Consider the following 17887-nt stretch of genomic DNA (forward strand, 5'->3'; position numbering starts at 1 on the left):
CTCGGGTCTGTACGCTGCCCGGCTTCATAGCACCGGCCGCGCCCTGTGTGCTCCACCCTCTCTCTCTCTCCTCTTCCCGACAACGCTGTTCGGCCCCGTTGCAAAGCCATCCGCTCGAGCTCTAGACCGCCGCAGCCCAGGAAGGATCAGTGTACTACCTGCCACCAGCCCGATTAGCTGAAGCACCATCGACAGGATAACCAAGCCCCGCTCTCGGCAGCCTCTCCTGCAAATCTTCAACTCCGCGGACTCAGAGGCGGATGCCCACGGCCGACGCCCGTTTCTTCTGTTTCTTTCTTCCTTCTGGCCTCGACCTCTGATAACTTCGCTTCAGGGATGGATCCCCATGAGGTGGTGCAGACTGTAGGTAAGTTCGTATCTGCTCGTCGCCAGTATTATGTCCGTGTATAATTGAGACACGGACTGCAGGAGTTGGTTATAACAAGTCTTTACTGAATGGAGACAACCTGGAACTACTATGCAAATGTTACTACACAGGCTTATAGACAGAGGTGGTCACTACTGGTACTGCAGTATACAGGGGCTGCAGAATATAGTTCCTTCTGCAAAGTACATACACTACAGTATAGATGTATTTAAGGGGAAGCGAGATAAGCACGAGGGAGAAAGGAATATGTTGCGAGAGTGAGATGAAGTAGGGTGGGAGGAGGCTCGTGTGGAGCATAAACACCAGAATTGACCAGATGGGCAGATTGGTGTGTTTCTGTGCTGTAATTCTATCTCAGTTTCGAAAATTTCCATTGTCCCAGCATCCACTGTCTTTTACGCAGTATTACATAGAATTGACATCTATCCTTCCTGAGATGCGATGCCCAGAACTGAACGTAGTACTCCAGGTGAGCTCTGGCCAAGGCTTTATACAACAGAGGCATAATTTCCACCCCTCTGTATTCCAGCCCCCTTGAGGTAAAGGCCAACTTTCCACTAGCCTTTTTGATTGCTGTTTGTACCTGTCTGCGAGCTTTCCGTGATTTGTGTACATGGACCCAAATACCTTTGTTCCTCCACAGTTCCTCGTCTCTCGGCATTAAGAATCTAATTTTTTGGTCGTTAATCTACTTAGTTGTTGAACTACACAGGAGTTGCTGAAATTTCCCTGGACACCCTAAATTACACTGAGCCAAGCCAGGAGGCCAGGGTTGATACACATGTGCCAACATGTCTCTTCTGTTAAGATGACTTTGCCAAGTCTATAAAAGCTGTGCGATCCTGTACATAAATATCACACTATCCTTGAACACAGAGGGTGCTGACACAGGCTGGTGTTAATGAGCGACTCTGCATTTCAGACACACAGGTAAACTCAGGACTGGCTTTCCCCCTGGCTGGAGTGTCTAGAACAAGGGGGCATAGTCTCAGGATTAGGGGTCGGCCTTCTAAGACTGAGATGAGGAGAAATTTCTTCACTCAGAGGGTTGTGAATCTTTGGAATTCTCTACCCCAGAGGGCTGTGGATGTTCAGTCATTGAGTATATTCAAGGCTGAGGTAGATAGGTTTTTGGACTCTAGGGGAATCATAGAATGGTTACAGCACAGAAGGAGGCCATTCGGCCCATCAAGCCCATGCTGGTTCTCTACAAGAGCACTTCAGCTAGTCCCACTCCCCCGCTCTTTCCCCGTAGCCCGGCAATTTTTTTTCCTTCAGGTAACTACACGATTCCCTTTTGAAAACCACGATTGAATCTGCCTCCATTACCCTTTCAGACAGTGCATTCCAGATCCTAACCACTCGCTGCGTAAAAAGGTTTTTCCTCATGTCGCCTTTGGTTCTTCTGCCAATCACCTTAAATCTGCCTTTAACAAATCCGTGCTGGATTTCCTTAATTAATCCACACTTGTCCAAATGACTGTTAATTTTGTCCCTGATTATCGTTTCTAAAAGCTTCCCCCTACTGAGGTTAAACTGACTGGCCTGTAGTTGCTGGGTTTATGTTTACACCCTTTTTGGACAAGGGTGTAACATTTGCAATTCTCCAGCCCTTTGGCACCACCCCCGTATCCAAGGAGGATTGGAAGATTATGGCCAGTACCTCTGCAATTTCCACCTTTACTTCCCTCAGCATCCTAGGATGCATCCCATCTGGTCCTGGTGACTTATCTACTTTAAGTACAGCCAGCCTTTCTAGTACCTCCTCTTTATCAATTTTTATCCCACCCAGTATCTCCACTACCTCCTCTTTCACCATGACTTTGGCAGCATCTTCTTCCTTGGTAAAGACAGATGCAAAGCACTCATTTAGTACCTCAGCCATGCCCTCTGCCTCCATGTGTAGGTCTCTATTTTGGTCCCTAATCAGCCCCACCCCTCCTCTTACTACCCGTTTATTATTTATATGCCTATAGAAGACTTTTGGATTCCCTTTTATGTTAGCTGCCTATCTAATCTCATACTCTCTCTTTGCCCCTTTTATTTCTTTATTCACTTCCCCTCTAAACTTTCTATATTCAGCCTGGTTCTCACTTGTTTTCTCAACCTGACATCTGTTATACACGCCCTTTTTCTGCTTCATCTTACTCTCTATCTCTTTCGTCATCCAGGGAGCTCTGACTTTGGTTGCCCTACCTTTCCCCCTAGTGGGAATGTACCTCGACTGTACCCGAACCATCTCCTCTTTAAAGACAGCCCATTGTTCCATTACAGTTTTACCTGCCAATCTTTGATTCCTATTTACCCGGGCCAGATCCGTTCTCAACCCACTGAAATTGGCCTTCCTCCAATTAAGTTTTTACCCTAGATTTCCCTCTGTCCTTTCCCATAGCTAATCTAAACCTTATGATACTATGATCACTGTTCCCTAAATGTTCCCCTACTGACACTTGCTCTACTTGACCCACCTCATTCCCCAGAACCAGAGCCAGCAATGCCTCATTCCTCATTGGGCCGGAAACGCACCGATCAAAAAAGTTCTCCTGAACACACCAGAACTTCTTCCCCCTCTCTGCCCTTCACACTATTCCTATCCCAGTCTGTATTAGGATAGTTGAAGTCCCCCATTATCACTACTCTATAGTTCTTGCATCTCTCTGTAATTTTCCCTGCAAATTTGCTCCTCTATATCCTTCCCACTAGTTGGCGGCCTATAGAATACACCCAGTAGTGTAATGGCACCTCTATTATTTCTCATCGCTAACCAAATAGATTCTGTCCTTGACCCCTCCAGGACATCCTCTCTCTCCAGCACTGTAATATTCTCCTTAATCAATACTGCCACCCCACCTCCTTTCTTTCAGTCCCTATCTTTTCTGAACACCTTATATCCAGGAATATTTAGTACCCAATCCTGCCCTTTTGTGAGCCAGGTCTCCGTTATCGCCACGACATCATATTCCCATGTGTCTATTTGCGCCTGCAGTTCACCAACCTTATTTACCACGCTTCGTGCATTCACACACATGCACTGTAAACCTATCTTAGACCTTCTTGTATTCTCTCTTAGTCTGACCCCACCTAATACCGTACTATTTCTTACTCTAGTGCTATCTGTCTCTCCCAATCCTTTGTGCACCTTGTTTCTCCTTTCTAATGCTATATCCTGGTGTCCATCCTCCTGCCAAATTAGTTTTATCCCTTCCCAACAGCATTAGCGAGGACATTGGTCCCGGCTCTGTTGAGGTGCAACCCGTCCGGCCTGTACAGTTCCCACCTCCCCCAGGGATATAGGAATCAAGGGATATGGAGATTGGGCTGGAAAGTGGAGTTGAGGTCGTAGATCAGCCATGATCTTATTGAATGGCGGAGCAGGCTGTATGGCCTACTCTTGCTCCTAGTTCTTATGTCTGGTGGAGTTTCAGTCCGAGTAGAGCTGGCCTTATGTTAAAGGGTCTGTTACCATGGCAGCAAGGAATTGCAAAATGATTTATTGAGGGGGAAAGGGAGGTGCCAATGGGGTCCTCAGTGGAGGGGTATTGCCCTTCTTCTCCCCACACTCACTCCATGAGAGTGAATTATCTGAATGGAGCTGCTCGTCACAAAGTGAGGTTTCACTAATTACTGGTGCCAGTAAATCTTTACCCCGGGGCCATGAACAACGATGTCAGTGGAGGGACTGAAATGCTCCCAAATCTTGGAATTTTCTCCTTACTTCTTCCCCCCATTTCCCTCCCCCTTCGCCAAAAGGCACTGACCCTTGCATTTTTTTTTATTCGTTCATGGGATGTGGGCATCACTGGCAAGGCCAGCATTTATTGCCCATTCCTAGTTGCCCTTGAGAAGGTGGTGGTGAGCCGCCTTCTTGAACCGCTGCAGTCCGTGTGGTGAAGGTGCTCCCACAGTGCTGTTAGGGAGGGAGTTCCAGGATTTTGACCCAGCGACGATGCAAGAACGGCCAATATGCTTCCAGATATGCACAGAAACAGGCCATTCGGCCCAACCAGTCCATGCCGGTGTTTATTCTCCACACGAGCCTCCTCCCGTCTTTCCTCATCTAACTCTATCAGTGTAACCCTCTATTCCCTTCTCCCTCATATGCTTGTCCAGCCTCCCCTTAAATGCATCCATACTATTCGCCTCAACCACTCCCTGTGGTAGCGAGTTCCACATTCTCACCACTCTTTGGGTGAAGAAGTTTCTTCTGAATTCCCTATTGGATTTCTTGGTGACTATCTTATATTGATGGCCTCTAGTTATGCTCTTCCCCACAAGTGGAAACATTCTCTCTGTATCCACTCTATCAAAACCTTTCATAATTTTAAAGACCTCTATTAGGTCACCCCTCAGCCTTCTTTTTTCAAGAGAAAAAAGACCCAGCCTGTTCCTCCTTTCCTGATATGTATACCCTCGCATTTCTGGTATCATCCTTGTAAATCTTCTCTGCACCCTCTCCAGTGCCTCTATATCCTTTTTATAAAATGGCGACCAGAACTGTACGCAGTGCTCCAAGTGTGGTCTAACCAAGGTTCGATACAGGCTTAGCATAACTTCCCTACTTTTCAATTCTATCCCCTCTAGAAATAAACCCTAGTGCTTGGTTTGCTTTTTTTATGGCCTTGCTAACCTGTGTCACAACTTTTAGTGATTTGTACTCCGAGATCCCTTTGTTCCTCTACCCCACCCAGACTCGCACCCTCCAAGTGATAAGTGACCTCCCTATTCTTCCTACCAAAATGTAATACCTCACATTTATCTGTGTTGAACTTCATTTGCCAATTATTTGTCCATTCTGCAAGTTTATTAATGTCCTCCTGTCATTTGTTGCAGTCCTCCTCAGTATTGACTATCCCCCCCAATTTGGAGTCATCCACAAATTTAGAAATTGTATTTTTGATTCCAAAGTCTAAATCGTGAACAGCAGTGGTCCCAGCACTGATCCTTGTGGAACACCACTACCCACCTTCTGCCACTGTGAATAGCTACCCTTTACTCCCACTCTCTGCTTTCTGTCCTGAAGCCAGCCAGCAATCCATTCTGCTACTTGTCCCCTGACTCCGCATTCTCTGACCTTGTTCATCAGTCTATTATGGGGTACCTTATCGAAGGCCTTTTGAAAATCTAGATAAATTACATCTACATCTCTGATTCTATTCCCTATCCCTCTTTCCATTCTATTCCCTGTCCCTCTTTCCGGAGTGACAGTGACTGTTTCACTAGACGCTTTGATCAGGAGACTTTCACATTGCGCCCAGGACCTGACGGGAAAATTGAGCGTGTGAGGACACCGAACTGGGGGTATCTCTGAGCCTGAGCTCTGCACCAATGGGCTGCAAGGAGTTGGCGCAATGTCTCTGTCTCTCCGGAGAGTGGCAATGACCCCCGTGTCCTTCAGCCCCTCTAATGCCTGCATACGAGGGAGAGCTTCACGCACGAGCCTGGCCTCCCTTGATGCTAAGGGAAAGACGGCTGGAAGCAGGACCCTATGGAACAGCGACTTCCCTGAGACAAGAGTCACCTCAGGCCTCTAAATCTCCAGAGGAGCCTTCCTGCCTCCCGGCCTACCTCACCCACCCGCTCACTCACCCTCCCACCCACTCCCGCACTCCACCCGCTCACCCACCTGCTCACTCACCCACCCCCCCCCGACTCCACCCGCTCACCCACCCTCTCACTCGCATCTCAGTCAGGGAGCACCTCGTAGAAATAGCAGACTAGAAGCTTGAGCAAATAAGGCAGCTGGTACAAAGGGTAGGGACAGTGTTGTAGATGGTCAATAGATTTTCAGGCAGTCTTTGCGGAATGCTATTCAGTAAAGGAATGTTGTTGCATTGAGGGACTTTGAGAGCGTGTTGGGGCAGGCAGATGTGAAATGGCTTTATTGTGAACTTTTATTCATTGACAGCACTGGGCTAAAGTTGTTGCCCTCCTTTCTCTGGCTGCTGACTGTCCTGTTCCATGGTCCTCCCTTTCCTGTACACCCTCCTCAGGCATGTACCCAGTCCAAACCAGCAGATCAGAAGTCTGACCAAGTGTCCAAAGCCCTAACCGATGGACCTGAGAGCAAAGTAAGACCAACCTTCGCTGCATCGTCCACTGCAGATACCTTTCTGGTGTCCAATGTACCACAGATAGAGGTGGTCATCGTCGTACATGTCTTCATACTGTTCCCTTTGGGGAACTGTATGAAGTGGTGGAAGGATTTGTGGCCGCGATTAACGCTCCTTCCGTGACCGTAACCATCTTTGTACCAGCCATTAGGGTGGTTAGTCCTATGGCGGGAGGGTTTTATGGGCTCCCACAACCCATACGAGGGGGGGGGGGGGCCACCCACACACGCAAGTATCCCGCTGGATGTCAACCCAGAATTTAGAGCCGGAGCTCCGACTCCACTTGCCGGGACTGTCTGGAGCGGGGTTCGAAACCCTACACCTTCTGGCCCAGCGGCGGGGATGCTACCGCTACGCCAAAGGCCCACTCCATAGAGGTGGTAATAATTATCTAGAGGTGGTAATGTTAGACCACTGGTTGAGGCAGTAAGTTGTGCTGCCCCATTTTAATCTGCTTACTGCTTAAAAAACTGCCAGAAAACAGGCAGTAATGACTAGATTGAGTAGTTTATTCTATAAATTCTTAATCCATTGCATATTTGTTATAACAAGCTTATTTATAAAAGAAAGCTGTAAGGGTTTGAAGTACTGTACATACACAAGTGCTTTCGAGCATCATATTTTGGTCATTTTCCCAGCCGAGCCGATTTGCTCTATATAAAGAAATGCTTCTGCCTCCCTCTACAGCTAAAAGTTCATTCAGTGAGCTCGCACAGCAGCCATGCTCTCTCAGCATCTCCGGGTAGGCAGCAGACACGGTCTCAATCCGTACAGAGCGGCGGACTGGGGCGAGGAACTTCGCATCTTGTTGCCCAACAGACCGGATCCTGCCCAGATGCTTCTGATGCTCTTTTCATCATTTCGAGCCTGGAACAAGCTCACCTTTATCTCGGAACTGTTCCCAGCGGATCCATGTCCGTCCCGGGTCTTGTTCCGAGTTGACTCCAATGGGTCAATGCCCATAAAGTGAGGCTGTTTTACACACCAGCATGTTCAGTGTGTGCTTGGAGCTGCGGTACGGTGCTATGCAATAGCACTCACAGTTCGAGTGCAGTCAGAGATGGGCTGATGGAATCGGGAGATTTATATTGAACCAGGTATCACACCACAATTTCAAGTTAAATAGAATTACAACTCCTTTTATATAGGAGCATGGTTCTGGTGAATCATGTATCCTTGGCCCAGGTAGTGGCCCTGAAATTCCACATGGGCTCTCCCAGGTTCACACCCCAACTCATGCAGAATCTGCATGGTTGAAAACTCCTGTTTACCCCATTTCACTGCGGGGGGGGGGGGCGGTTAGGGTTACATTAACTTCACCTCGCTCATGAACGTCACAGGTACAGCACGGGTTAGATACAGAGTAAAGTTCCCTCCACACTGTCCCATCAAACACTCCCAGGGCAGGTACAGCACAGGTTAGATACAGAGTAAAGCTCCCTCTACACTGTCCCATCAAACACTCACAGGGCAGGTACAGCACGGGTTAGATACAGAGTAAAGCTCCCTCTACACTGTCCCATCAAACACTCCCAGGGCAGGTACAGCACGGGTTAGATACAGAGTAAAGCTCCCTCTACACTGTCCCATCAAACACTCCCAGGGCAGGTACAGCACGGGTTAGATACAGAGTAAAGCTCCCTCTACACTGTCCGATCAAAAATCCCCTGGTTGAACATCCTTAGACTGCTGCATTTGATAAGGGAGTGTGGTGGCGCCCACTGAACCATTTCTCAGCACAAGTTAGCACCTTCAGGAGAGGAATGTGGTAAACGAAAAGCTGAGAATGTCATCACCAGGATGTCTTTTAGTAAGGTCACCCCACCACCAGTCTCACTCTTTGAGTTAATTTGCTTCAAAGTCCATGTTGAAAAGAAACACAATGCAGAATGTATAATGTTGTCAAATGTATAGCTGCCTAGTCCACACGCTCTGGAACACCCTCTGAAAACCTCTCCACCGTTAAGACCCTCCCTAAAACCCACCTCTTCAACCAAGCTTTTGATCACCTGTCCTTCTTTGGCTCACTGTTCATTTTTCTTGATTGCACCCCTGTGATGTACCTTGGGACATTTGCTTGGGACATTTGCTATGTTAATGGCACTATATAAAACCAAACAGGGATACAAATCAGAACTGAATAAATTATTTTACTAGGAGGGTTCACAAATGTGGGAACTATGCAACCTGCCTTTTATTCACTGCTGAACAACAGTGCAGACCAACAGAGATGTGAATTGAGTCTATTATTATGTACAGTATAAATAGCCAAATATTCCAGCATAACATTATTTGATTCCAATTCCCAATCTCTCGGTGATCACACATTGAGAGCTTCATGTACCCTGACTGCCGAAAGCCTCCTGTTTAAATTCCTGCACCTACATCTCAGTAGGTTCTTGTAGGTTGACCTCAAGTCTCGGTTGAAAAATGCATAGATGAAAGGGTTCATCAAGGAGTTGGCATAACCCAGCCACAGCAATGCCCTCTCCAACCAAATGGGGATGCAGCTACACTTAATGCCACATATAAAAGGCCTGGCTGTCGACTGGATGAAGAAGGGCAACCAGCAGACGGTGAAGACACCAACTAGTATCCCCAAGGTGGTGGCAGCTTTGTCTTCCCCTTTGAAAACCCAGATTCTTCTCGTCCCACAACTCAAAAGCCTTGAGAAAGGCACGCAGTCCTCAGTTACGTGCATCTTGCAATCTCTGACGCCATCTGGGTCCTTTGGCAATGGGAAGCTGGCGAATCTGTGGCTGGCCGCACACTTCTTGGCTGCCCTGAAAATCTTGTAGTACATGATAAGCATGACGGCCATTGGGATGTAGAAGGCCACCACAGTGGAGTAGACGGTATAGCCAAAGGCCTGACTGATGAGGCAGACCTTGTTCCCATTCACGTTCTGAGCCCAACCGAAGAACGGAGGTAGGGTTAAGGAGGCCGAAGAAATCCACACACCCACAATCATCTTGGCCATCAACCGCCCACTCTGCCTCGCTGGATAGGTAAGGGGCTTGGTTATTACCAGATATCTGAGGAAGACAACAATACAGTTTAAAAAGAAAGACTTGCATTTCTATAGCGCCTATATTAATGACTTAGATGAAGGAACCAAGTGTAATGTATCCACGTTTGCTGACGATACAATGCTAGGTGGGAAAGTAAGCTATGAGGAGGACACAAGTGTCCTGAAAGGGATATAGACCGGTTAAGTGAGTGGGCAAGGAGGTGGCCGATGGAGTATAATGTGGAGAAATGTGAGGTTATTCATTTTGGTAGAGGGAATACAAAGGAAAGAGGGAGAGAGGGAGGGGGACAGAGAGAGGGGGAGGGGGACACAGAGAGAGGGGGGGACAGAGAGAGAGAGGGAGGGGGACAGAGAGAGAGGGAGGGGGACAGAGAGAGAGGGAGGGGACAGAGAGAGAGAGGGAGGGGGACAGAGAGAGGGAGGGGGACAGAGAGAGAGGGAGGGGGACAGAGAGAGAGGGAGGGGGACAGAGAGAGAGGGAGGGGGACAGAGAGAGAGGGAGGGGGACAGAGAGAGAGGGAGGGGGACAGAGAGAGGGGGAGGGGGACAGAGAGAGGGGGAGGGGGACAGAGAGAGGGGGACAGAGAGAGGGAGGGGGACAGAGAGAGAGGGAGGGGGACAGAGAGAGAGGGAGGGGGACAGAGAGAGGGAGGGGGACAGAGAGAGAGGGAGGGGGACAGAGAGAGAGGGAGGGGGACAGAGAGAGGGAGGGGGACAGAGAGAGAGGGAGGGGGACAGAGAGGGAGGGAGGGGGACAGAGAGGGAGGGAGGGGGACAGAGAGAGAGGGAGGGGGACAGAGAGAGGGAGGGGGACAGAGAGAGAGGGAGGGGGACAGAGAGAGAGGGAGGGGGACAGAGCGAGAGGGAGGGGGACAGAGAGGGAGGGGGACAGAGAGAGAGGGAGGGGGACAGAGAGGGAGGGAGGGTGACAGAGAGGGAGGGAGGGGGACAGAGAGAGAGGGAGGGTGACAGAGAGAGAGGGAGGGTGACAGAGAGAGAGGGAGGGGGACAGAGAGAGAGGGAGGGGGACAGAGAGAGAGGGAGGGGGACAGAGAGAGAGGGAGGGGGACAGAGAGAGGGAGGGGGACAGAGAGAGAGAGGGGGGACAGAGAGAGGGAGGGAGGGGGACAGAGAGAGGGGGGGACAGAGAGAGAGAGGGAGGGGGCAGAGAGGGAGGGAGGGCGACAGAGAGGGAGGGAGGGGGAGAGAGAGAGAGGGAGGGGGACAGAGAGAGAGAGGGAGGGGGCAGAGAGGGAGGGAGGGCGACAGAGAGGGAGGGGGACAGAGAGAGAGAGGGGGACAGAGAGAGAGAGGGAGGGGGGCAGAGAGGGAGGGAGGGCGACAGAGAGGGAGGGGGACAGAGAGAGAGGGAGGGGGACAGAGAGAGAGGGAGGGGGACAGAGAGAGAGAGGGAGGGGGCAGAGAGGGAGGGAGGGCGACAGAGAGGGAGAGGGAGGGGGACAGAGAGAGAGGGAGGGGGCAGAGAGGGAGGGAGGGGGACAGAGAGGGAGAGGGAGGGGGACAGAGAGGGAGGGGGACAGAGAGAGAGGGAGGGGGGCAGAGAGGGAGGGAGGGGGACAGAGAGAGGGAGGGGGACAGAGAGAGAGGGAGGGGGACAGAGAGAGGGAGGGGGACAGAGAGAGAGGGAGGGGGACAGAGAGAGAGGGAGGGGGACAGAGAGAGAGGGAGGAGGACAGAGAGAGAGGGAGGAGGACAGAGAGAGGGAGGGGGACAGAGAGAGAGGGAGGGGGACAGAGAGAGAGGGAGGAGGACAGAGAGAGAGGGAGGAGGACAGAGAGAGAGGGAGGGGGCAGAGAGGGAGGGAGGGCGACAGAGAGGGAGGGGGACAGAGAGAGAGGGAGGGGAACAGAGAGAGGGAGGGGGACAGAGAGAGAGGGAGGGGGACAGAGAGGGAGGGAGGGCGACAGAGAGGGAGGGGGACAGAGAGAGAGGGAGGGGGCAGAGAGGGAGGGAGGGCGACAGAGAGGGAGGGGGACAGAGAGAGAGGGAGGGGAACAGAGAGAGAGAGGGAGGGGGACAGAGAGGGAGGAGGACAGAGAGAGAGGGAGGAGGACAGAGAGAGGGAGGGGGACAGAGAGAGAGGGAGGGGGACAGAGAGAGAGGGAGGGGGACAGAGAGGGAGGGAGGGCGACAGAGAGGGAGGGGGACAGAGAGAGAGGGAGGGGGCAGAGAGGGAGGGAGGGCGACAGAGAGGGAGGGGGACAGAGAGAGAGGGAGGGGAACAGAGAGAGAGAGGGAGGGGAACAGAGAGAGAGGGAGGGGGGCAGAGAGGGAGGGAGGGCGACAGAGAGGGAGGGGGACAGAGAGAGAGGGAGGGGGACAGAGAGAGAGGGAGGGGAACAGAGAGAGAGAGGGAGGGGGACAGAGAGGGAGGAGGACAGAGAGAGAGGGAGGAGGACAGAGAGAGGGAGGGGGACAGAGAGAGAGGGAGGGGGACAGAGAGAGAGGGAGGGGGACAGAGAGGGAGGGAGGGCGACAGAGAGGGAGGGGGACAGAGAGAGAGGGAGGGGAACAGAGAGAGAGAGGGAGGGGAACAGAGAGAGAGGGAGGGGGGCAGAGAGGGAGGGAGGGCGACAGAGAGGGAGGGGGACAGAGAGAGAGGGAGGGGGACAGAGAGAGAGGGAGGGGAACAGAGAGAGAGAGGGAGGGGGACAGAGAGAGAGGGAGGAGGACAGAGAGAGGGAGGGGGACAGAGAGAGAGGGAGGGGGACAGAGAGAGAGGGAGGGGGACAGAGAGAGAGGGAGGGGGACAGAGAGAGAGGGAGGAGGACAGAGAGAGAGGGAGGAGGACAGAGAGAGGGAGGGGGACAGAGAGAGGGAGGGGGACAGAGAGAGGGAGGGGGACAGAGAGGGAGGGGAACAGAGAGGGAAGAGAGTGAGGGAGGGAAGAGAGTGAGGGAAGGGAGAGAGTGAGGGAGGGGAGAGAGTGAGGGAGGGGAGAGAGTGAGGGAGAGAGCAGGGGAGAGAGAGCGAGGGGGAGAGAGAGCGATGGAAAGCGGTGGGAGGAGAGATACGGGGAGGCAAGAGAGAGTACGAGAATAAATAAGCAAAATACAGGAAACTCTTTGGTATCCGGGACCGGCGTGTTGCTGGTTGATCAAAAATTCCGGATGACGGAGAGGGTTATCTACCGAGGCTATTTTTAACAAAGTAAAATAAAAAAATCAAGAAATGTGCAGTATCCAGTAATTGGGTACTCACCTACAGAATGTTGTGTTAAATGGATGGTGGAAGATGCTTGATTAAGTACAGTACTGCCAGTTGAGAGTAATGCAATGCAATGACTACCAGCAGCGCGGGAGACACACAGTACCCCTGTAAAATGGCGGATCAGAAGAGACTACCGGCAGCGCGGGAGAGTCAGACTCCTGTTACAGGGGTATTGAGGTGTTCCGACTTCCGACAGCGCCAAGAAGCCGAGTAGTGGCAGTTTGGAGAACTACCCCCACTGACTAACTCGGCCACTGCGGGAGACTCGGACTCGGCAACATTGCCGGTTATTGAGGTGTTGTTTTCAGAGTGAGAATTTTGCCGGTTAATAGAGAATTCCGGATATTTAGGTGCCGTTTAAACGAGAGTGTCTTGTAGTGAGAAACTAGAAAACAAGCAGATTATACTATCTGTGAGGACAGCACTAACCAGAGATAGGGGTCTGAAACCTGCTTAGGAATACCTAATGATTGAGGGAAACAAAACCTACACGGAATGAAGCAGCTGCTATATCGAGACTGGCACTGGGTCAGTTTAGATTCCAGAGATTTGTGCCTGTTTGCTGGATCTCTATTTACAGTGGGTGCATTTAATTCCTTTATCTTGGCGTCAGTCATAAAATCGACACAAACAATTCTACTGCTGGATAAGGGAGCCAGATTTAGCGCCAATGCAAGTTTCTGGCTCACAGATGTTGGATTCCCAGAATCCGAGCGCGTAACAGCTTGAGGAACTCCAACTTTATTTGTTAATTGTAAACGGTCCTCGATGGGCTGCCATACGCCCCATAAATAATGGCTCAACGAGTTAGCGGCATTAAAGCTCTGAGCAATCAAGTGTCAAAACTTTATATAAACGGGTTATGTTCAAATATTGTAAAACGGCTTAAATTGGTCGAAGTATCGCAGCAAGCTTTGCTCGAGCATTTTAGCCAGCGAGCGAATGTGGAGGAAAGAGGAAATGCATAAACAAAGATAGGAGGATGATAAATGCCCAGGCCAAGAGAGATAAGAAGAACAGAAGAACTAGGAGCAGGAGTAGACCATTCGGCCATTGAACCTGCTCCGCCATTCAATAAGATCATGGCTGATCTTCTACCTCATCTCCACTTTCCTGCACTATCCCCATATCCCTTGGTTCACTTAATATTCAAAAATCTATCGATCTCTGTCTTGAATATACTCAACGACTGAGTGTCCACAGCCCGCTGGGGTAGAGAATTCCAAAGATTCACCACCCTCTGAGTGAAGGAATTTCTCATCATCTCAGTCCTAAATGGCCGACCCCTTATTCTGAGACTGTGACCCCTGGTTCTAGACTCCCCAGCCAGGGGAAACATCCTCCCTACATCTACCCTGTCAAACCCTGTAATAATTTTGTCTGTTTCAATGAGATCACCTCTCATTCTTCTAAACTCTAGAGAATATAGGCCTGGTCTACTCAATCTCTCCTCATAGGACAATCCCGCCCCATCCCAGGAATCAGACGGCCCAAACCGAGATAAGGCGGCAGTTGCTAGGATACCAGAAATGGAAAAAGCTGGCCAAGGCCGCCTGGCCTACCCAGTTACAGGACCAAAAAACCCAAGCTGGCAGAACAGAGATGAAGGCCGAAAGATTAAAAGCGGGGTCAACGCCTCAATACGTGGCCTCATCAAACGTGCACCTGTGCCCGCTGTTGTGCGTGGACGCAGCCCACGGTGGCCGAATAGTATAAGAATGGGACAGTTTCCTCTGAAACGGCAGCGCGTTCTCGGGACGTTCAGAAGCCCACAGCCACGCAGCCAGCCTAGTCACTCTGGGCCTGGGAACCAGGCGGTATTATTTGCATCTCATCTTGTCATTGAATATAATACTGTAGAACAGTAATATCAAACCAATACTGTTATTAAACACCATTCTTTTTGGACAGCAGCTGCTGGTAATGATTCTGCTCTTCCTATTTACACCTCCCCATGACCCATCCTTTGTTTCATTACTTGTCCCATTATCACCCCCTTTTGCCTCGCACCATCACCCCTTTTGTCACTTAATCTCTCCTGCCTTCCACCCTATCGCAGACCTTCCCCTTTTGTTCTTTCCTCCCTTCCCCGCTTGCCCAGCCTCTGCACTTGCTTGCAACCTGTTACATCTCTAACTTTTTCCAGTTCTGATGAAAAGTCGTCGACCTGCAACGTTAACTCTGTTTCTCTCTCCACAGGTGCTGCCTGACCTGCTGAGTACTTCCAGCACTTTCTGTTTTTATTTCAGGTTTCCAGCATCTGCAGTATTTTGCTTTTATATTACTGCCTACCCACTCCGTACAGAGATCATTCCCTGTACCGAATCCCAATATCGGGCCTACCCACTCCGTACAGAGATCATTCCCTGTACCGAATCCCAATATCGGGCCTACCCACTCCGTACAGAGATCATTCCCTGTACCGAATCCCAATATCGGGCCTACCCACTCCGTACAGGGGTCACTCCCTGTACCGAATCCCAATATCGGGCCTACCCACTCCATACAGGGGTCACTCCCTGTACCGAATCCCAATATCGGGCCTACCCACTCCGTACAGGGGTCACTCCCTGTACCGAATCCCAATATCGGGCCTACCCACTCCATACAGGGGTCACTCCCTGTACCGAATCCCAATATCGGGCCTACCCACTCCGTACAGGGGTCACTCCCTGTACCGAATCCCAATATCGGGCCTACCCACTCCGTACAGGGGTCACTCCCTGTACTGAATCCCAATATCGGGCCTACCCACTCCAGTACAGGACCAGTCTGGTGAAACTTCGTTGCACTCCCTCTATGGCAAGTATATCCTTCCTTAGGTAAGGAGACCAAAACTGTGCACAATACCCCAGGTGTGGTCTCACCAGGGTCCTATATAATTGCAGTAAGACATCTTTACACTTATACTCAAATCCTCTTGTAATAAAGGCCAACATACCATTTGCTTTCCTAATTGCTTGCTGTACCTGCATGTTAACTTTCAGTGATTCATGTACAAGGACACCCAGGTCCCTCTGAACACCAACATTTCCCAATCTCTCACCATTTAAAAAATACTCTGCTTTTCTATTTTTCCTACTAAAGTGGATAACTTCACATTTCTCCACATTATATTCCATTTGCCATGTTCTTGCCCACTCACTTAGCCTGTCTATATCCCCTTGAAGCCTCCTTGCATCCTCCTCACAACTTACATTTCCACCCCGCTTTGTATCATCAGCAAACTTGGATACATTACATTTGGTCCCCTCATCCAAATCATTGATGTAGATTGTGAATAGCTGAGGCCCAAGCACTGATCCTTGCGGTACCCCACTAGTTACAGCCTGCCAACCCGAAAATGACCCGTTTATTCCTACTCTCTGTTTTCTGTCCGTTAACCAATCCTCAATCCATGCTAGTATATTACCCCCAATCCCATGAGCCCTAATTTTGTTTAATAACCTCTTGTGTGGCACCTTATCGAATGCCTTCTGAAAATCCAAATACACCACATCCACTGGTTCCCCCTTATCTATTCTGCTAGTTACAACCTCAAAAAACTCTTAACAGATTTGTCATACACGATTTCCCTTTCATTGACTCTGCCAAATCCTATTATTATTTTCTAAGTGCCGTTACCACATCCTTAATAGATTCTAGCATTTTCCCTAATACTGCTGTCAGGCTAACTGGTCTGTAGTTGCCCGTTTTCTCTCTCCCTCCTTTCTTAAATAGAGCTTGACCCGCTATTCCCTTCTCCCTCATGTGCTTATCGAGCTTCCCCTTAAATGCATCTATACTATTCACCTCAACTACTCCCTGTGGTAGTGAGTTCCACATTCTCACCATTCTCACAAGTTTGCAGACGACACACAAGTTTGCAGACGACACAAAGCTGGGTGGGAGTGTGTGCTGTGAGGAGGATGCCGAGAAACTCCAGGATGATTTGGACAGGTTGGGTGATTGGGCAGAAGCATGGCAGATGCAATATAACGTGGATAAATGCGAGGTTATCCACTTTGGTGTCAAAAACAGGAAGGCAGATTATTATCTGAATGGCAATAGATTGGGAGAAGGGGAAGTGCAACGAGACCTGGGTGTCCTTGTGCACCAGTTGCTGAAGGTAAGCATGCAGGTGCAGCAGGCGGTTAAGAAGGCAAATGGTATGTTGGCCTTCGTAGCGAGAGGGTTCCAGTACAGGAACAAGGATGTCTTGCTGCAGTTGTACAGGGCCTTGGTGAGACCACATCTTGAGTATTGTGTGCAGTTTTGGTCGCCTTATCTGAGGAAGGATGTTCTTGCCATGGAGAGAGTGCAGCGAAGATTCACCAGGCTGATACCTGGGATGGCAGGAATGACGTATGAGGATAGATTGGGTCGATTGGGCTTATACTCGCTGGAGTTTAGAAGAATGAGAGGGGATCTCATCGAAACCTATAAAATTCTAACAGGACTAGACAGACTAGATGCAGGAAGGATGTTCCTGATGGTGGGGGAGTCCAGAACCAGGGGTCACAGTCTAAGGATAAGGGGTAAGTCATTTAGGACAGAGATGAGGAGGAATTTCTTCACCCAGAGAGTGGTGAACCTGTGGACTTCTCTACCACAGAAGGCAGTAGAGGCCAATTCATTAAATATATTCAAGAAGGAGTTAGATATATTTCTTAAGGCTAAAGGGATCAAGGGATATGGAGAGACGGCAGGAACAGGGTACTGAATTTGGATGATCAGCCATGATCTCATTGAATGGTGGAGCAGGCTTGAGGGGCCGAATGGCCTACTCCTGCTCCTATCTTCTATGTTTCTATGTTACTCTCTGGGTAAAGAAGTTTTTTCTGAATTCCCTATTTGATTTCTTGGTGACTATCTTATATTGATGGCCTCTAGTTTTGCTCTTCCCCACAAGTAGAAACACTTTAGGCTGAGATTTTCCGGGGGGTTCAGTGGGCGCGATGGGTGGCGGGTCGGGTGGGAAAGTGTTTTTTTCCCCAGTGGGTTGGGACCCCGCTGTGAACCCGCCGCCACGTGCTTTTCCTCAATGTCGGGTTTGTCAGCGCTGAGCAGGGAATGGTAACATAGTGGTAATGTTACTGAACTAGTAATCCAGAGGTCTGGACTAATGATCCAGAGACGTGAGTTCAT

At 50.1% G+C, this 17887-nt stretch overlaps 1 protein-coding gene across 1 annotated transcript in view; it reads right to left on the reverse strand.

Annotated features, from left to right (window-relative positions):
* Positions 1–8628: 8628 nt before the first annotated feature.
* The window catches only part of LOC147098034 (5-hydroxytryptamine receptor 7-like), a 32099-nt gene continuing 22840 nt past the window's right edge, over positions 8629–17887 (reverse strand). The window contains exon 2 of the mRNA XM_085971248.1: positions 8629–9533. Coding sequence (XP_085827374.1) covers positions 8819–9533 — 715 coding nt within the window. The 3' untranslated portion in view covers positions 8629–8818. The remainder of the gene's footprint in view (positions 9534–17887) is intronic.

Source organism: Somniosus microcephalus, chromosome 30, assembly GCF_052327205.1.
Source record: "Somniosus microcephalus isolate GS21.2 chromosome 30, FLI_Smic_1.0, whole genome shotgun sequence".
NCBI lineage: Eukaryota > Metazoa > Chordata > Chondrichthyes > Squaliformes > Somniosidae > Somniosus > Somniosus microcephalus.